We start from the raw sequence: 21671 nt of genomic DNA on the forward strand, positions 1-21671 counted from the left end.
GTTTTGATTGAATAAACCTGTTTGTATAATGTAATTACCACAGATTGAAATATTTGGTTTTTTCCTTTCAGGAAAATATTGCCCATTAGGTTGTTTACTGTCACTCTACTGAATGCTAGTTTTCATACAGTTTAATGCAAATAAGAAATAAAGGCAGGCTAGAAGGGTTGTATTTTGGGAAGCAGTAATACGGAAAAAAACCTGAAAGGTCCCTGCATTTAAATGAGTGGACAGGAGCTCTTGGTGCTTCGAGGAGTATCCAGGAGCTCCCAGAACTCCTGGCTGGAACTGGAAAACACTGAGCTCAGGGAAAGTCATTGCATCCGTGTAAGCAGCACTGCTGTGATATGCACTCTAGTATTCAAAGCTTAAAGCAATGTTTATAATTGAAAAGATTTTAGGAAGAATCTGATGGTTTCCCAAAGTGAGATGAAATGAACTGGATCTCTGTAGCTCATCCACTAGAGGTCCAGATAGCAGAGGATTCTTCAGCTGAGCAAAATGTGTTGGAAATGTAACACTATCTGTTAGCTGGATGCAGGAGTATAACAAATATGATAGTTTGTAAAAGTGAGTGAGATCAACTATAGAGTAATTTGCCTATGATTTCCATCAGATTTCAGTGTGTGTCTGAAAATCATGTTTTAGTGCCAAAAAGAGTTAGGGTTTGAGGAAAGAATCACTGGGCAAACATTTTATGAACTGTGCTATCCATGAGGTCAAGCTAAATGTTCCATATGACTTTTTTTCGTTTCTAAAAATCAATGGCTCTCCTTTTCTAGTGTAACTACTTTATTGCACTTTTGATTTAAAGATGGTTTTCCAAGTTAGATGGCGTTTTCTGTGAAAGAAACACCTGCAAATTTTTGGTGAATAACTGAGGTTAAGAATCTACGATGATACACATTGCTTTCATGAGAAGTTTGCTTTCATCATAACTGTTTTTATTTCTGGAAGAAAGTATCTGGGGACTTGGCTGTTTTTCAATCAAAATACTGCAATTTCTGTGTACTTCTTGCAGGTTGCATAGCGGAGTATAAACAGTGCAGAAGACCTTCAGAGTGCACTCCATATGAGAGTGAACTTGATTCATACTGACGCACAGGGAAAAATAGAAATCTTTTCAATCGGTTGGCTGTATCACTGTGTTTGTTTTTATGTTGTAAATAGTGACATCCATGGAGCTGCCATAAGTCCGTTAGGTTATGTGCATTTCTTTGCAGAAAGAGAATGTTTGTACCTAATGTCCTGGAGAAAACCTTTGGAAAAAGCTTTATTTTGTGCAAGTAAGAGCCCTGCTAGGTGCTAAAATTTTTAAAACTTAGTGGGCTAGATAATTAACATTTTGCCTCATTTGCACCTCTGAAACCTTCCATTTCCATGTCTTGCAGTAAGCATCTTTCTGAAAATGTCAGGCACTGCATAATGGAAGAGTGTTCTAATTTCAGTTCCCTATTAGTAAAACATCTTAATAAAAATAGGTTGCTTCCTGCTGTATTTCATTTAGCTGTTGAATACAATACTAATGTATTCTCATGTACGAAACCCTTAGAAAATATAGAAGCATTCCTATTCTGCACAGGCAAATTTAGAATTAACAGAAGATGTTTTGTGAACTTCTTTTACTTCATTATTTTTATCCAAAATGCCCCGTAAAAGATGAGGACAGCAAATAGCTCTGGTATTGGGCAGCCACAGCTCTGCAGTTAGCTACTGAATTCAGCTGTTTACATGGGCTGCTTAAACCAGTGCTGCTGGCTGGGAGGAGGGCAGAGCACGATACCCTGCATCCAGCCACGAGGCTGGGGCTGAGCCCCACTGCGTGGGGAAGGGGTGCCCGAATCCCTGCCCTCTTACAGCTTGTACTGCTTGCTAGTGAGGCTGGCTGGCTGGCTGAGCCCTGCAAGATGCGAGAGAAGGAAGAGGTGATGGGGGAATAATGACCACAGACAGCACTTACTGGGGGGACCTTCAGGCTGACAATTCCCCACCTGGCACAAATTTGCTCCAAGGCTCATCATTCCACCCATGCTTCCCTGCTGCTGACTTTGAACTCCCACCTCTGCCTCCTGCAAAGTGCACATCTGTGCTCTGCCATCCCAGAACCCCAAACAGCGCTGCTGTTTTCAATGGGGTAGACCTAGTTTTGCTGAGGAATCTGGTCAGTGGCACACTAGAGCTTGCCAACGCAACTAGGAAAATGTCTTCATAGGGCAGAGTTATACTACTTCTAGGGGCTAGAGGAGCAACAGTATTTTCTGGCTTAGGGAGGAAGGCAGTTATGAGTACTTTTGCCTGGTGCTCTAGAAGCGTGTGTTTTCCCACTGTTCTGTAGACCAGGCACTCTGTTTCTTGCTCTTAGCACAATGCCCTATTTTTTGGTAACAGAACTGAAGTATATAAGGATAAGAGAGAAGCAATGGGAGAGGGAAGAAAAAGTAAACAAAGGCAACAGTTTCTCATGCTGACAAAATGTCTGGGCATTTCATGCTACTCCTAACCTTCCACTTTATTCCACTCTCCCAGCAGAGCAGATCAGCGCTGCTAAGAAGCAGACTCGGGCACGGAGGGTTGTGGCATGTGTCATTAGGCTTCCTTGTCACTCTATGGATGATGCCTGTGCAAGCACAGTCACCACTGAAAACTTGAATAAACTGTTCTGTTCTCATCCTTGGAATGGGGAATTTTTGCTTTAGGCCCCATTGTGGAGAAGCTTTGAGCCTCATTGTGGTAGGGTGCTCCTGGAGATGTCCGTTGGAAGCTGACTATTATTCACTGTTATAATACCTACCCAGCTTTTTTTTGCTGTGGTATCCTGTTCCTATCTAAGTAGTTATCAGTATTCTGAGATTTGCTTACAAAGTGACAATGACATCAAAAGTAAATTAAATCTTTTTTGGATACATTGTTTATGTTGAACAGCTGGGCCCAGAGGGTGGTGATCAGTGGCATGAAGTCTAGTTGGAGGCCAGTAACTAGCAGTGTAGCCCAGGGGTCAATACTGGGTCCTGTCATTTTCAACATCTTCATTAATGATCTGGATGATGGGGCAGAGTGTACCCTCAGCAAGTTTGCAGATGATACAAAACTGGGAGGGGTGGCTGATACACCAGAGGGTTGTGCTGCAATCCAGAGGGACCTCAACAGGCTGGAGAAATGGGCTGACAGGAACCTTACATAGTTCAACAAGGGGAAGTGCCAAGTCCTGCACATGGGGAGGAACAACCCCATGCACCAATATATGCTGGGGGCTGACCAGCTGGAAAGCAGCTGTGCAGAAAAGGACCTGGGTTCCTGCTGGACACCAAGTTGAGCATGGGCCACCAACATGCCCTTGTGGCAAAGGAAGCTAACTGTATCCTGGGCTACATTAGGAGGATTGCTGCCAGTAGGTCAAGGAAAGCGATCCTTCCCCTCTACTCAGCACTGGTGAGATCACACCTGGAGTGCTATGTCCACTTCTGGTCTCCCTAGTACAAGAAAGATATGGACATACTTAAGAGAGTCCAGCAAAGGGGCACTAAGATGATGAAGGCACTGGAACATCTCTCTCAAATAAGGAGAGGCTGAGAGAGCTGGGACTGTTCAGCCTGGAGAAAAGACTCAGGGGGGATGTCATCAATGTGCACAAATACCTGAAGGGAGGGTGTAAAGAAGACGGAGCCAGGCTCTTTTTCAGTGGTGCCCAGTGACAGGACAAGAGACAATGGGCACAAACTGAAACACAGGAGGTTCCCTCTGAACATCAGGAAACACTTTTCCACTGTGAGAGTGACTGAGCACTGGCACGGGTTGCTCAAGGAGGCGGGGGTCTCCATCCTTGGAGATGTTCAGAAGCTGCCTGAAAATGGTCCTGGGCAACTGGCCCTGCGTGGCCCTGCTTGGGCAGGGGTGTTGGACCAGGCAACCTCCAGAGGTCCCTTCCAACCTCAACCATTCTGTGATTCTGTGACTAAAGTACAATTTTACAATTGACAAGTCATTTCCAGTTTATGATATTTGAATATGCAGCAACCTTTAATTATTGAGAGCAGCAAAAGAAAGACAGGTAACTGGCTGGTAGGAATGGACTTCTAATGGCAACATGAAATGTGCAGTTAGAACAGCAATGTGAACACATTGCTGTGTGATGAACATAGAGATAAAAGTCCTTTTTTATCTTCAGCCAAAAGAAGTTTTCCTTTTGTCTTAAGCAGTAGCTGCATTTCTCAGGAGAAATTTGCCATCCATCTCCCTTACTTCACAGCGTTGTCCTTTACAGAGATGTGGGAGCTCTCCTGGATGTGTGCAGTGGAAAGTAGGCCTACGCCCTTCCCAATATATCAGTCTTTGATGGAGGAGGTCGTACAGGCTTGTTGCATGGGAAGTATGGGCTGAGCTTTTCAGCTCCTCACATTTCCCGTTCATCTGCAACATGCCTTAGTAACACATCCCATCTCCTCTTTCACCATGTATAGCACTGAGAGGACACTGAAAACTCTATACAGGTCTTCCACTTCCCTTTAATAGAATTGTTGTGGGGTTTGCATCGAGTCTCAAACCTTTCTTCACGTCTGATAAGAAGAGTCACTGCAAGACGTTAAATAAAAACAAAATTTCTGTTGTGTTTCTCTGCATCAGCATTGAATATAAACCCGTAGACTATAGCTTTAGACTAATTAAGTCTCTCTAATGAGTTCCCTTCCTGTTATTGCAGAGCATGGAAAAATTGCCAGAAATATATACATTTGATTTTCAAAATGGAAAATGGACCATAAGGATGAAAGCATGCTTACTTTAAGAAATTATAATAGTACTTTAACTTAGAAACCTCTGGTTTAGCCTTACTGGAACACAGGCTAGCCTCTTAAAAGCTGCATTTATTTGTTTGTGGGTGTAATTCAAAGTGGAACTCAAAAAACAGAAAGACTTTACTCAAACAATTTCTTTTGGGCTGGGCTCTAATTTGCCAAATTTCAGAACAAAGGGAATCTTTATCTCAAAGTTTATAAACTCCTGGAAGTTAATTTTATAACACAAAGCCTGTCAAATGCTTAACTATCATCACTATTGCAACACTATAGTATTTCAGTTAGATATTTATCATGGCATAGCTTTAATGAAAATAGTGCTGTTTAAAATCACAGACCTGTGTGTTTACTCGTATGAGATGAAGTGATGTAAGTACACACATACACAGAATTTTGGTGGGGGTTTTTTGTGTCAGCCATATAATAACATACTTACACAGTACTCAGAAGACTCCTAATAAAACAGACGTTTAAAGCACACTGAATAATTAAAAAAACATTTTATATACAGTACACTTTTGTCATGTCTTATTTAAAGGTATTACTTGGCTTCAAAAGTGCTTGGATTTGCCAGTTCTTACCTTCATGGTTTACTTTATGATTGCAGTTGCTGCATTGCAACCTAATACAAGAGGCCATTTGTAATGCCTTGTGATCTCATATTCCTCATTTCTGATTAAGCCTTTCTGGTGTTGTCACATGGAAAAATATATTTTTTAAAATTTTTATTTCCTGTGATGAATATATCAGTATGTTAGTGTGTTTAGTCACAGATTTTTACTGATGACTGAATAAATGAGACTTTGGGATTGCTCCGTTTAAAGTGGTTGGAGCAAATTCACAAATCAAAGGAGATAGAACTGGCCTTTTATGACTTGAACAGGCTGGGTTTTCTTCACAACTCTTACATAGGTTTCCACAGATCCTTTATATATCTCACAGAAATATTTCAAAGTAAAAAGTTTTATATCTTTCCTTAACATAGTATGAGAGCTGAGCTAAAAGGACACAGATATTTTATTTCAGATTTGTATGCTCTGCTTTAATCTACTGCCCTTTAAAGTATAACCCATGATAGAAGGTTACCAGATTGTCTCCTGCTTTCATTGCAGTGTACACTATCCTTTTTTCTTTTTTTTAATAAAATACATGTTTCATTTTAACAACATTTATGAGCACTGTAATTTTTTTAGGGCTGAATCCTGAAAGATGCTGAGGACCAATATTTCCCATCTTTTTCAGTGAACATAAGTGTCTTCTCTGACATTCTCAGGAGTCTGATCATTATACTGGTATATAGCAGATGGACATGACAGAGGGTGAGCTTTGGCAGCACCGTAAGGCAGATATCAGCTTTACAATGACCATCTCCAAGGGAGAAACAAGCACTCCAACAGAACTTCAAGCTGCTACTTCCAGTTTATTTTGGGGGTCCTTTTTTTAGGTGCCTGTTACTGTGGTATTTCTAACAGTGACAGGTAAACAATCAGTTGCTCAAAATACTGCTGTTGTCTTACTTGAATATTTGTGAAGTATTATGTATTTATATAGTTCACTTGAGTGTACTTTTTTCAGTTAAACTGAATTACTGTTCTTAATTAGACAATATTAATAGTGTACAGTACTAAGAAAGTCTAAAAAAATTGTACACAGGCCATTATTTTGATTCAAGAATAAATATAATGGTTATTTCTGATTGAAACAAATGAAGAAGCAGTATATGGGACTCATCAAAGACTTTGAATAAGTAGGAAATTCTAATACAAAATAATTTTGGAATGAGGCTGCAAAATTTTAAACACTGAAAATTAAAAATTACTGTCAGATCATGGATCTCTGTGGATAAAAGAAATGTGAAAACTTTTTCTATTAGCTTTTTTTTTTTTAAGAAATATCCTTAGAAACATTTCTTTGAAATGCATAAAACTAATTGTATATGTATTCTGACTTTTATGCATGAAAAATCCACTGCTTCCACAAAAACTGTGTTTAAGATATAAATCAGAATCTGTGTGTATTTTCAAAAAGGTGTAAACTTGAACAACTCAGTTTTCTTTTCTGGAAACAGCTCATAAGATGAGATAAGAGTTGGTGGAATATCCTTGCAGAAATCATTCGCAGCAACTCCTATGGAATCTAGGAACTGTGTAGGAAAGGTTCATGTGAGCTCCACTGGGAATGTTATAGGCATCTGTGCATTTCAGTTATGCTAAGTTAAAGACTTTTGCTTAATTTCTGTCCATCACTGACTGCCATCAAGAAAAATAAAAATTATAAGACTTTTGCAAATGTAAGAAACTGTTCATTTTTAAATGCTTCTTATTCAGATGTATTGCTCAGTTAACCTGAAACAGCTTTGGGAGCCTTCATGCAAAGGACAACATTTCTGCAAAACCTAAGAGGATGCAAAAATTGGGCTGACAGTGAAAAATGAGTAATGACTACTCTTTTTCTGTTATAACACTAGGTTTTATTTGAACAACTAGTAGGGAATAAATTGCTATATAACTTATTTCTTTTTTTTATTGCTTTTTAGGTCTAACTGTGCTGAAAATATCCGTAAACACATCTTACATACAGGAAAGCATGAAGGAGTAAAAATGTATAACTGTCCTAAATGTGACTATGGAACCAATATACCTGTGGAGTTTCGTAACCACTTGAAAGAACTACACCCAGACATTGAAAATCCTGATCTGGCGTACTTGCATGCTGGTAAGGTCATTCTTCCCTTTGCTTATAAGTTCTTCTCTTCTGTATGAGCACGCTTAAATGATTGCAATAAGAAAGCTAGCTGTTATGTTGTTATCATTTATTCTGAAGAACAACATGATTTTAAAATGGGCTTAGTCCTCTTCAAGTTTTCACAAGGCATGAAGCTTATGCATTAAGCACTGAAATCCATTCATGTTTCACAAGCAAAGCTTGCAGTTCAATACATAAACGTCAGATATGCGTGCTATTTAGATGCCTCATTTTGAAATCTGGTTGAACTTTTATAGATAAATATTTTTTTTAACATTTGTATTAGGTCCCTCTGCACACTCTATTCCCCCAAGAACAGAAAAACAAAATTCCTCAGGAAATATAGTGGCAAATTAATGTACTGCTTTAAAAATTCTTAGATTTCATTACAAAAAAGCAGACAGTGTTCAACATTAAAAGATAGAACAGCATAGATGAATCAATCACTTATACATGTATGTTTTGAGGCTGTATGTTAAGAGAGCACACACATGGAAGTCACTGGAGGAATGCAAAACAAAAACATTGCTTTGGAAACGGGAATTAAAAGAAAAAAGTTGGGGTGTTTCCTGTTTAGGAACAAGATTTTTTTTTTTTTTTTTTTTTTTTTAGAGATTCTACAGTTCAGAATAGAAGGCTGAAATTTAATGGGAGCATCAAGTTAGGAGAAAAATAAGAATTCAATGGCAAGAGGTTAGGAGAAATAATACAAAATTAGGCTGGAGCTTGAATGAAATGTGATCTTAACTCAGGAGAGGCAGATAACTTAGACATCACTGGGCGGGAAGACAAGTCAGAGCAGTGGGAAAAAAAAAACAGATGGCAAGAAGAAAGAGTTGCAGAATCCAGAGGAGGAAGAAGCTATGTGGGCCAAATTCTCCCTAAGATGCAAATTAATCTTCCATTGAAGTACTCCTATTAATACAGCTGTGTCAGATTTGAATCTTCTTCTGTAAGGAATTGATCTCATAATTTTTGAGATCCTCATACCTGTGAAAAAACATGACCTAGAGAGCTTTCATTTAGCTCTGTGCAGTGTGTACACTCAAGTTATTTTAAAACCTCTCAGTCTTCTCAAAATGACTGCTTGCTTTCGTGACTAGAGGCAGTGTATTATTTGTACCATATATTTCTATTTGCCAAGTATTCCACTTCATTTTGGAACCAATCATCATGTCATGTCAGCATATGGTGGATAATATCTGGATGTGCAAACAAAATGCCAGTTGGCAGAATACCAATTTCAAAATAGGTCAGAAAACTGATCGCATTTCACCATAGTTCTCACTAAAGTAAATGAATATTCAACTCAGAGCTTAAATCCAGACACTGTTGGATTTTTACTACAATAATCCCACTTAATATGAAAAATTAAAATGCTTTCAATAGACAGATATACAGACATAACACAGATAGCTATAACACTGGTAGAATCACTAACGTTTTTCCAAAATTACAAAATCTGTGTAAGTTTTCATGTTACTTGTTCAAGACTATATCTAGTTAAATGAATTGTTCATTGCAGCATGCTGTGGTTAAAACTATTCAACTTGCTTGTCTTGGCAACGTAGGAAAACTGTCATCAATGTGTTGTATACTAACGATATATATTTTCTATACACTCATACTGTAGAAATCCCCTTGCACTAAACAGGGTGCTGTACAAACATATTAGTACTAGCAAGAACTGGTTGGCACCTAATTATTGCCAGGCTAGCCTAGAATTGGTGTACAAGAAAAGTGTTGAAATATTGTTTGCATAATCCCATCGCTAAGAGGGCGATACTGTATTTCCCTTTCAGGAAGAAACACTGTTAAAGTGGGGCCTAGGTGCTAATTGTTAATTCATGTCAGAGTTAAATTAAAGGGATTTTCATTTCTTCTTTTCAATCCATTTCCATGGACACCTGAGAGTTAAAGCTTTTAGAGAAGATTTTTAGAGGAATGAGGGGATAACTCCCATGCCCTGGCTAACATCTCTTATCAAAATCAGATTTGTTCTGTGTCTGGTTCACAGTTACTGATTACTTATTGGTCATTGGCTGCACCCACAGAGAATACACAACATGACATAGAACCCGTTAGGATGATAAGAGTATGAAAGTGTCATACAAGATCGATTTTTTTTAACTTAAACGTATTTGTCTGTCTTTTGTGTTCTAATACTGCTTTGTAACGGGAAAGCCAGCCCCTTTGCTTCTTTGAGCAGAATAGAAATAGAATAAGTCTCGTCACTGGCAAAGAGACAGACGCCATCTCCAGCCACTTCGCAGGACCAGTCAGAAACGCCTTCACCACAACCCACCAAGAATGGAGCTGTGGGGTACCTTTAGGGTGTGGCTGGGAGTAAAAATCAAGTCTGTTTCTCATCTGTGAAATTAAGATTATCAATTGGATTTCTAATTCAAAGTTAATGGTCTTTATAGTATAATGCTCTAATACTAATTTCTGTTTAGTTTTCTTTGGCAACTACTATACTGCTTTTTGAGGTCAGTAGCAGTAAGGGGCTTGAAGAAGCTGCATTTCTAAGCGAGAGGCTGTGGTAGGTGGAAGGCAGAGCAAGTTAGCTTCTACAGGAGTAAGAATGATGCTGTAATTGATAGGTGATAGCACTTTCTATTCTGCATCTTTGAAATCCTGTATAATGTGAGGAATTGATATATCGAATGCCACAAAACCAGGTCTTCAGACTTTCTCTCCTCTTTTTGCTATAGGCTCTGTCATAGAGGGAGATATTTAACTATACAACTATGTTCCTTATAAACCTTATGAAGTACCATTATATATTTTAAAACAATAACAAACTAGAAAATACTTTTGTCTTTAGCTTTTAAAATGTACTGCATTTTAACAGCAGGCCTTTAATGCACACAAACCAACAAAGAGATATATACATCTGCACATAAAATTATGGAGTGAATTTGTTAGATCACATTTCAAATACCAATTTACGCATTTAACCTAATTTTTATATAAATCATCAAATCTGTTTTTGAAATGTCATTGTGTGTTGTTCTGTAAGAGCTTTATGCCTGTTTCTTGATATTCTCTGACCCATTTTCTCAAGGTCTATGTTGAAATTGAAATTTTGTTTTAAAAAAAGCCAGAAATCCAGTGATTGTTGCTTATCCACAATATTCATTTATTTTCTTTAAAAAAATCACATTTAAGATACCGATAGATTTTATAGCTGTTCTAGAACAGAAGTGGGCTTACTAGCAAGCTCAAGAATCCAGCAGGTAATTTTTTAGTCATGGAAATTTGGTTCCAATGGAAGCTATTCATATTATTCTTGTTATCAATGCACAAACCTGAAAATTTGTCATTAGAAATGGAAAATTAATACAATAAGTGAGTGAATTGTCATGTCGCCTTGATGACTATCATTTTAGTGTTTTTTTTTTTTTTTTTTTTAAATGAGATTATTTGATAAAGAAAATTTTTCTGAGTTGCTCACTGTGGACTTGTCTGTATGGCGAGTCTCAGAGTAAGCTGAAGAAATCTTTGGATTGATTCTGGTATGCATTACATTTCCAAGAGTCTTGGATATGTTTTTTCTTCCAACTGATGCTACATCTCAATACTGAGTTGAACTGAGCCTGAATACTTTGACAAGTGGGACAGGGGAAAGGCCCGTACCTGTGGTAGAACTTGAAAGGGATCAGTATTCCAGCTGTCTTTCTCATTGCTTTGTCTGCTTTGGAGCAGCATCACTTGGTAGTGATAATTTCAGTTTGAACTAGATGTTCATCATTTAAGAGCTCTTGTCTTATAAACATTATGATACTATTATGATGCATTATTTATATCCAAAGAGCGTAATATCTATGGCTTGACATCTCCATTATTCCAATAGCTGCAGAGACCATGGCATCTCACTGTGTGCATAGTAGTCTTCTGTGGATACTAAACTGGCCGTAAGGCAAAAAGCTCTTCAGAGAGGAGAGGAGCAGTTTGCTCCTTATTGTTTTTGTGATCATATTGAAAGTTATGCAATGACACTGTTTTTTTCTGTATCATTATTTCTGTGCTGCTCTGTTAAAAGTGAACATGATCTCCAAGAATGGGCGCTACTCTAGGAAATCAGAATAAGCCAGTTTTTCACTGAGCAACTGATATAGTGGGCTTGCTCTCTGTCTGAGTTTCCTCATGTGCAAAATAGGTGCAATGCCTACATAGTTCGAGTCACTAAGCTTTTGCTTGAAAATGGCTTCACAACAGTCAACTATGTGATTAGGGAACTGCTTAAGACATTGAACAGAAAATTTGGAGATGTTTTACTTAATTTAGAATTAGCAGTCATACAAAATCTTTCTTGGAAGTCTTTTCTCTTAAAAAAAAATCAGGGAAGGCAGATCAATTCATTGTACTCTTTGGTAAGTCTGTTTTTTCTTTGAAAGTGATACTGTGCTTGCAAAGCACTCAAGTTACGTGCTTATACTATGTGCTCTGTGAGAGTCTGCCACCTTGGGCCCTGTGAGTAGGAGTGGAGGATTGCTTACTCTTTTGGATCCTGACAGAACTAAAAGCGTGAGCCGCTTCCCCTTGCTGCGCAGACATGTTTTGGGGAATGCTTGGAAGTACAGCTTTGTGTGCCTGTGCCTCTGTGAAAATTATAGGTGCCTCTGGGGTTGGGCATCCACAGAACAAAGATTGTGACGATCGTGTTTTGGCAGTTGGCTGCCTACGTGTTGATTGAATGCTTAGTGCTCATGAAGAGTTACATAATTCATGACCAAAATGATAGATAGGTACTTGATTATAGCGTATGAGTTGCTTCACAGGGAGAAAATATCAGACATGAGCTACTCTTAATCTAGCTGAGAAAAGCCTAAGAAAAATCAGTTACTGAAAGCGTAGTCAGACAAATTGAAATGAGAAACAAGGTGCAAACACTTAAATATGAGGTCGATTGAGCCGTGGCAGCAACTAGCAGAAGAACTTGTCCCTGTTCCATTCCTTTGAGCCTTGAGAAGACTGGGTGTCTTTCTGGAAGATAGGTTTTAGGAGGGCCCGAGGTTGCTGGGTTCACTGCAAAACTAATTAAGTGTTATTTAAGGGGCTTTGATATACCAGAAGTCAGACTATTATCTAATAGTCCTTTCTGCTCTTAAATCTTAAAACAGTGTTAATCTACAGCCTGTTGGTAAGGGTTGTGTTTGTGAATCTAAAGTGCTTAGGTGTTGTGATACCAAAGGGATAGCTGAGGAGACACGTAAGTCCCCCGAAGTGTTCTTTCTCATAGAGATGACATTCCCATCATCGGCACTAAATTCTTACTCTCTTTGAGCCTGAAGTACCTGTGCCTGAGTAGAGATACACTTGCCTAAAATAAGTTTCTTTCTGGTATGTCATTAAATCCTTAATAAAATACATTGGAACATACATTTATTTATTTATTTAAGGTGTTTGAAGAATCCTTCTGAAATTCTGCTCTTTTGGTTGGCAGTTCCCTTACTGTGTTACTGGCTCCTGAGATCTGAAATCAATGAAAAAACAGTTCAATTAATCATCTGTTCACTAAGCTGGGCCTACATCCTACTCTTTCCTTTTTTAGATTAGGGGAACAGAGTTAGGGGATGTTTTAGCTCTTTCCAGAGAGCAGTGAAAATGAGAAAAGTTTACTGCAAGGTCTCTTTTATGCATGTTTGAAAAATATTTTTCCAAACTTTTAAAAGTGCACTTTTTGAAAGGCTGTGCTCTCCACACATTTCTCTCTCAGTTTCTTTAGCCTTTGAGAAACAAGGCTGTACTAGCAACCTGCAACATGATTACATCATCAACAAGGGACAAAATTGTGATCCTATCAGTTGTAACAGTTGCAATATTCATGAATGGAATTCTGAAAGTTCAAATAGTTAATCCCAAATAAAATTGTGATCTTTATCCCACTGGACAGCTACATTTATCAAATTATTAAGAGAAAAAATTGATTGCTAAAAGTTATGGTGTGATCTATTATGTGATTTTTATCAAGGTATAACTGTATTACCAAGTGGAAACTGCAGACTTATTCAGAATGTGAATTGGACACACATAACCTGATAATATAGCAATTATACTAGTATCCTAGTGCTTTTCTACTTCTAAATTTTTCTTTTTTTCTTGTCCTTTCTTTTGCATCTTCTGACTCTTCAGTAGAAAATACAAAGTTGAAAAAAATCAGGAAAAATAAAATAATAAAAGCCTCTTTACTCTTATACTCTCTGAATTCATCAAACTACAAAAATATAAAATCAGTGAATGCTATTTATCAATGAAATAATGGAAATACAGGTCAGTTGAGTACCTATGCAACCTTGTAATTCATGCCTCAAGTAAAATCTCTAAAGAACGGATACACAGTTTTGTTTGCAAGCATATTTAACTTTTTTCTTGGAACAGTTATGTTCTTAGTCTTTCTCACTGTTTAAATAAAATACTTTAAATGCTGTAATTTGAAACAATATTAAAAATCTGTCATCGCTAGATATAGCGGAATATTGCTTGGGTTTCTAGTCAGATAAAACATTATTTTTGATGGCTGGTATACTTTAAAAAAAAAAAAAAGGCAGCAGCAGCTCTGCTTCAAACAGGTTTGCTCTTGTCATAGCTATTAGTGCCAGTCTTTCAATAGCGTGTCATGTTGATTGGCAGACACTCCCTTTCCTCTTTTGTGAAGAAAAATAATTTTAGTGTGTGCTTGAAATAAAAACCTAGTATAAATGATTTTCTGTTTGTAAAGGAGAAAGCTAGGTTCCTTATAACCTGTGTAGATTATGTATTACTGTGTTTCAGGAAAAATTAATCTACGTTTTAAAAAAACCTAAAACCTAAGTCATTCGATTTACTTTTATAACTGTCTTCTATTAGAAGGCTTTGTATGCCTAGCAGAGCTTCCATAGCCAGTATCTTTATCTGGGTGGTCATGACAGTAGAGTTGGTTCTTTCCAGGTAGCAAGTAAAGTAGAAAAAAAAAATTGAGGTCACGAAAGTATTTTTTCTTTTTTTCTAGTATGTAGCTTTTGCGGCTGCTGTTGGAGAGCTTAGGGACTCCTTTCATGGTCCCTTAGTTGCTTTTCCTGAACAGTCAGCATATATTGCTGCTGAGTGACATGAAAGAAGGTGTTGAAATATTTTGATGCAAATATTACATCATCTAATATGCAAAACCCACCACTGTTAATATTATTTATATTCTGTAAGTGGATGGTATCCTCAAATAAGAGTGAAAGCCATGAATTTCACTAAAGAAAAAATGTTTAGAATATAGTTTTAAAGGAAAATGAAAATATTGCCTAGACCAAAGTCTGGAGACTTTGTAGAGGTATAATGCCTGTCATGTTGTGCACCATTTTTCCATCAGATAGTTGGTGATAAGCTGCAGGGCCATCACACAAGTGGTTTTCATATTGTGTGTAGTACCAATGGCATTTGTAGTCACAATCCTGCATTCTGTTCAATGTCTTTCTGCCCGTGGCCCACTGCTCTGCGGATTTCCTAGTCGTCGGTTGTTCCTTTCTGAAGAACTATCCCAGTTTGTCACAGGATGACTAATTTTTTGTGGGGTGAGCCTTTTACTCCTGAGCAGCTTGAATCTCTTTGCCCATGTCTAAACTTTTAATCTGGGTGTTGGCGTGTGCCTGCTCTCCTGTCGTTCCTCCCTGTGGCATCCTGGTTACCAAGGCGGGGAACCATTCAGCTGACCTGGAAGGAGGCTGTGCCTCACTGGCTGATATGGAAACCCTCATCAGTTTTGAAATTTTTTTAATGCCCACCTTGTATCTGCCCTCCACATACCCTCAGATGGGCATCTGCTTTGCAAATTCCTTGCGTTGTGTTGGTGGCCACATGCCGGATCCCTGCTGGCGTTCACAAAGACTGTTGCCTCTGCAAGGATGTCAGGTTCACCGATGAAAAGAAGGTAATCTTACTCCAAGCTATTATTTCATTACACTAATAGATAAAATATCCTTCATGAAGAACGAGACATATTATTGCCTATTTGGTGCTAAAAATAGGATATCCTAACATAAAACTTTTAAAGCAAGGCTGAAATATTAAAGTACAGAAGTAGAAGAAAGCCCTTAAGACACGACAGCCATCTACAAAGGCAAGAATATTTAATTCTGCTAGAAAATATATATGCATAATAGTATGTGGCAAATATAAATAATAAGGCAATATTAGTATTCAAATATCAACATATTAAAATTGTGAGAAACACACCAAAAAAGTGGGATATTAGGGTCATCAAGAAAACTTTTCAAACAAACAAAAAAAAGACATGAACCTTACAGAAGGAATAAAAAAATAAAGCTGTATAGGGCACAGGAGTAATTCAGGATATTTTTCTGTGGAGATTGTCTTATACTCTGAACATTTAAATTGCTTTTCTATTAGGAGAAGCTCTTTTAAGAGTAGATCTTTTAGTGTATCATCCAGGGAAGTTATGCTGGAGTCCTAAGAAATATAAAGCTTTTTTTTTTTTTTTTTTTTTTTTTAAATAAAAGTAAATGTAAAGTGTAAGATGCAACTTGAATAAGAATATGAAAATGTTGATTTAAAATGTGTTGTGAATTTTTAATATATATAATATATAAAGCATAAATATTTTATATTTTATATTATATATATTGTATAAAACGTGATTTATATTATATAAATATTTTAAATAATTCTATATCGTTACTATAGAATATAAATAATTTTATATACATTTTATTTCTATGAAAATACAAACAATGTCTATAAATAAACATAAAAAATAAACATCACAATGGTGGCATCCCAATTATGAACAAATTATTTCATTACTTGGAGATTTGAAATAACAGTACTTCCAAGACCTGGGGATACTATATTTCAGTATAACCACATAGCAGAGTGTATTTTGCCTACATAATGCCACCACCTCTTGGCCTCTTTCACTGTGGCTGTACATTATTTAGAGGACGCTTTAAATTTTCTCTTCTTGTGAGATCCTACCAACATCTCAACAACACGCTCTGAAAGAGTGTACTCGTGATAAATAGCTTAAATGATTAACATTTGTGAATCTGCTTTGATTTGCTTGCAAGTCATTGTCTGAATTTTCTTTTTTTTTTTAAATTACACGAAAGAATTATTTGCTTGTTACACAAAATTTGGTTACTACACAAAATGGCACAAATAATAACAAATAATTCCAGAATCAGAAAAGTGTTGAAAAAAATATGGGTAATGTTAGGTATGGAGGGATTGAATCAAGTGTTAGTTGTGTGCTCAGTGCTTTACTACTTCGGGTCATGAGTGAGGAGAAGAGCCCTCAGCAATAATTGCTCCAATGAATCACAAATCATTGGCATTCCATGCTGATTTTTAAAATTTCTTTTGGGCTTTCTTTTTGTTTGCTTTCATTGATCCAAGGTATGCTGCACCGACTTTCCATTAATTTCTTGACGTGGCATCTTGGATCTTGACCTTTTGTAAGCAGGATGCCTTGTCTGTCTGATACACATGTTCTTTTGTACTTCTAATTTCTATTTTACTTCCAATAGTTCTTCATAATTTTTCCCATCTTTTCATTTACCAGATCTTTGGTACCTTTCAAATGCTAAATGCTCTCCCATATATCCTTAGTAACCATGCTGGATTTTTCTGTCCTTTTTAATATTTAGGTTTTATTGGATGAATGTAGATTGCACCTTCTCTAACTGTGCCTTAAATAATTGCCACTTAAGGGAATTAAGAAGTACAAGGGAAGGAAAATGCTGACCCATAGACTAAGCAGAAGGAAAAAACGTTCCCACTGGGTCCAATTTCCTAAGAAGGACCATCAGGATAGTGACTAGGACCTGAAATTATGGGCTGAATGACCTCTAAAAAATTATCAGTTCAAAGAGGAGCTTGTCTATAACTGTTTGCACTAAAGGAAATGAAGATAGGTAGAAGTCTCACAGAAGAAAGATTGCTTCACTTTCTTGGTGAACATATAAGAGCGTAATATGAAACTATATCATATAAATACATCGCATGCCGACTGTCTATAATTCTTGTATCATGTCAAAAAACCATGGAGGCAGATATCATATCTCTTCACTCCCAGCAGGCCAGTTAGTGGGGAACCCCTTTTTCTAAATGGGAAGACAGAAAGTACATCTTCTCAATTTAAGATATTTTATGCAGGTCTTGCATTTATTGGAAAGAGTGCATGCTCATCAACCTCTAACGTCAAAGGAATGGTTTGTACTAAAGAAACCACTGCAGATTTAGTACAGATGTTTTCATTCTCTGAGTCATTACAGTATGATTTTCATATAATATTCTCTGATAGTAAAAAGGGACCTTAAAGTGAGTGCAATTTTCATATAAATTGCATAGGAACCTGAGCATTAATGAAAACTTTGGGCTTCAGATAATACAAATCACTGGTTCAGCCTCCACATGACTGGATGAAATGCACTGCTGGTTTAAACGGGTGCACTTCCAGTGGCTTGGGTGTGGGAAGCACAGGAGGTGTTCGACATCCAGAGGCAAAGTTGCTGGACAGGTTTCTGCAGTGTAGTTAAGAGGACTTCTCAGATATTTGAAGGAGAAGATCAGTTACTGTTTGTCACAATCCCTGCTTAAATAATATTTCAGAAACTTAGATTATTGTTGCTGGAAGAGTTTTTCATTAATGGTTGTTGTACTGTAGCTAAAGGAAAGAGTCGGTTGCTATATAGTGTTTGGGAATATAAGGTACTTACAAAAAAAGGCATTAAGATTACTACCATATTACATGCTAAGCTATGTCCCTACCTCTTTTATACCTTGCCAAAATGGTGGTACTTATTCAAAGTCTAGGAAGTGATGGCAGATAACAGTTCTCAGAACACAGTTTATAGAAGATTTAAAAGAATTGATCTACTTTGAAGTAATAGTATCTAGAGGAAACATAAAATGAAAGCATCTTTTGATAGCAAAGAAAGATAAAACCCTGATTACCTAGTTGTCTCGAGACATCAGAAGTTTTTAGGCAAACATTTTCAATTTAACATTGATTTTAGATTTGGCATATGTATCTGAAATTCAGAACTGGGTTTGAAGAATTTGAAGCTAGGGGTTATTAAACAACCAATTGTACACTTAGAAAAATAGTTTCAGTGGTTTTTAGAATGTATGAGTAAGGTAGAATTAAAAAGGAGGAGCCATTGTGAAATGTCTGGAGTCCTCACGTATTAGTGCCTGCCACCACCACAAAATGCCTGTGGGATAAAGCTACTTCAAGTCAATTCAATTTAGCCTCTTCTGCTAAGGATTTATCTATAAATCCTTACTGTTCCAATAATATTCAGTATTACATTATTTGTTGTTGACCCTTTCTTTTGTAACCCACCTTCCTCTGAGCAAATTTAGCCACTGTCAAAGTTGTCAGTAAAATTTGCTGAGCTGCTTGTGCTTGCTTCCACCTGCTCAAGCAAAAATCCTGAAACACGCAGTCAGAGATTTATCAGTGTATGAAAATAATGAAATCTCAGTTATCTGTAATTCAGTACAGCCTTACTTGTGTTATAGATCAGGAAAGCTAAGACAGCAGGGGAACGCAATCCTCTATTCTCTGGTGTAGTTGTGCGGGATTGTTTGTTGCATATGCTGTTTCCTGCAAACCTTTGAGCTATGGAAGTGACCAACTGATTAAATATATTTCTTGAAAGGTCTTGAGATAACAATTTTAAAACGAAATTATAGAAGCCTAGATCTATAAAATTAACCAAAAATGGAGTATTTTTGTTAAATCAAGCTATTTCCATATCTGATGGCTGATGTGCAACAGAAATGTTCTAAGAATGGGAGAGAGGCACCAATCGCAGAATGATTTGGTCAGGTTGGGGATACTAGCCAAGTACTCAGTTACACAAAGAGTAAGTGGTTCTAGGTTGGTATAACCAGTATAAGGTTCCTGAGGATCTTGAGAAAGCAGAGAGAACTAATGATACTTTGGAGAGAATGGGACTCCTCATTCTGAAAGTACTTTAACTTTGTTGCCATCTTCTCACCAAAAATTGAAAAAATTATTGATTTTGGGGGAATGCTTTTGTATAAGGTAACTCAGACTTAAGCATGAAGCAGGTTTCAATAGGTTGCTGTGCAGGTGCACAAGTGATTCATGACCTAAAGATCATCCACTTTGCAATGTCAGTGCCTGCTTTCTGTGGTGAGTCTACTGTGCAATATGCAGAAATAATGCTTTAATCTGATGTCCCCATTGTGACATGGGACACTTTTGGGCATGTTCAAATATTTTACAATTTTTTTTTTTTTTTAAGTTTTATCAGCTTGTAGGCTTTGTCTTTGCTTAAACTCACAGCCTTTTTTTTTTTCCTTTCTTAGCCTAACTAGGATTTTCAAAATAAATGCAGATCCTTTCATATTAGCATTAATAGGTAAACTGAGCTGATTAAAGTTATTTTTGCCAATATTTTTTAAAGAAAATAAATCATTGTAGAATTTGCAATCTGATTGCTCCTGATGCTGATTGGCAGAAATAGGTCTTTTTCTTGGCTAATGTAGAAGTACAGATGTTATAGAAAGAAATGGCAAATGTAAAATTGTACTTCAGTTTAAATTTTATATTGATAAAGCTTTTAGTGCATTTTAATTTAGCTTTCATTAATGTAACATAACATAGCATTACATTACATTTCTCAAAGCAGTTCCCTGTTTCTCCAAATACTGTTGTGTACCTGCTACTGACTTCACTGGGCATATGTGTCCAAATATTGGTGGAACATTACTATCTGTATTTTTTGTTAAGTTTTACTAATTTACATCAGTATTTCAGGTACTATCTCTTATTTCCAGGAGAAGGTAATTGTTGCCCATACACCAGTGCTCCACTTGCATTATTAGAAACACGAAAATAGATTTAAAAATTACAGATAAGATAATTTCTAAAAGACTTCGGCCATATAGAATGAATGGAGCCAAATTATAGTTCTAATTTTTTCCAGAATTTCTGAATATAAATAGACCCATATTAGCACTTACCAGTGTGGTTCAAGGATTTACTACTAGATTCCATATTTGAAGAATTATTAGAACATGTGTCCTAAGCTTTTAAGATATTGTGGCAGTTTTTAAGACGTCTGAAGTGTTTTGGAAAGGCCATGTTGTCTGACTAACTCATATTTTAATAAAAGATTTCACATGAATTACATATAAATAAACATAATTTCTAATGCTCTGGTAAACAAGTACAGTGTTACACAGAAGAAATTGCAGTGTTCAGAACAGGGAGAAATAGAACCAATCCAAGTTATTAGTCTGTATGTTGTTATGCTGAAATGCCATACCCTGCTACAGTATGGATTGTACACAGCAAGATGTTTTCCAGTAATTAAAGGCCTTAGGCTTCTAAGATGCTTAGATCTAAACACAGTTATTGTTACAGTTATACGAGGTAGGAGATAACTTAAATGGCATATTTTCACTTTCCAGTAAACTTTTATTTTTTTACTTACATTGTTTAGAAATGGAGTTTTAAGTGTATTGAACTGTTATGAATGTCTCAGCAAAGTAAGGACTGTGAGTTTCTAAATTATATTGAGAGATAGGATTTGTCTAATTGGGTAAGTTTTTAATTTTATAAGCTGGAATAGATATGTCATGAAATAGAAAACAGAATTTATTTCGTCTGTGTCATTCAAGCACACTTATTTTGCCATAGAAATACTGTATTTATATTTCGCACATTGCTAAAAGTATCTGTGATAAGTTTATGGTTCTGTAGCTCATGATTTGGTTTAGTTTTTATCATATAGAACCAAAATTTCATTGCCAATTTTTGTATTTAAAGGCTTGTTAATCTGCATTGATTTCTTAGTTTGGTATGGATTCTGAGCTGAAAAATACAGTACATCACTGACTGTTCTATCACCTGACAGCGACTGATAAAGCATCCGTGCAGAAAGTGTCAGAAAAAGGTTAATATTTATTGATTTTATGGCGCTACAACCAATGTAGTTTTGCCATCAAAGATGTATGGCCACCAGCAATGGAATCTGTAAAATTGCAGGTTGGACGCTAGTTTTTATTATAACCTATGCCAGTATTCTGGCCTTAAAAAATGACAGATATTTAATTTAAGACAAAAGGCTTTGAATGTGCAGCTACTGTATACCTGCAATGGGAATT

The 21671-nt window shown here is 36.7% G+C and overlaps 1 protein-coding gene across 2 annotated transcripts in view; it reads left to right on the top strand.

The window, feature by feature from the left end:
• ZNF407 (zinc finger protein 407) overlaps window positions 1–21671 on the top strand; it is a 328922-nt gene that overhangs the window by 215802 nt on the left and 91449 nt on the right. For both annotated transcript variants that reach the window (XM_050892104.1, XM_050892105.1), the window contains one exon: window positions 7327–7505. In XM_050892104.1, the coding sequence (XP_050748061.1) occupies window positions 7327–7505 (179 nt within the window). The remainder of the gene's footprint in view (window positions 1–7326; window positions 7506–21671) is intronic.

Source organism: Gymnogyps californianus, chromosome 2, assembly GCF_018139145.2.
Source record: "Gymnogyps californianus isolate 813 chromosome 2, ASM1813914v2, whole genome shotgun sequence".
In the NCBI taxonomy this organism is placed as follows: domain Eukaryota; kingdom Metazoa; phylum Chordata; class Aves; order Accipitriformes; family Cathartidae; genus Gymnogyps; species Gymnogyps californianus.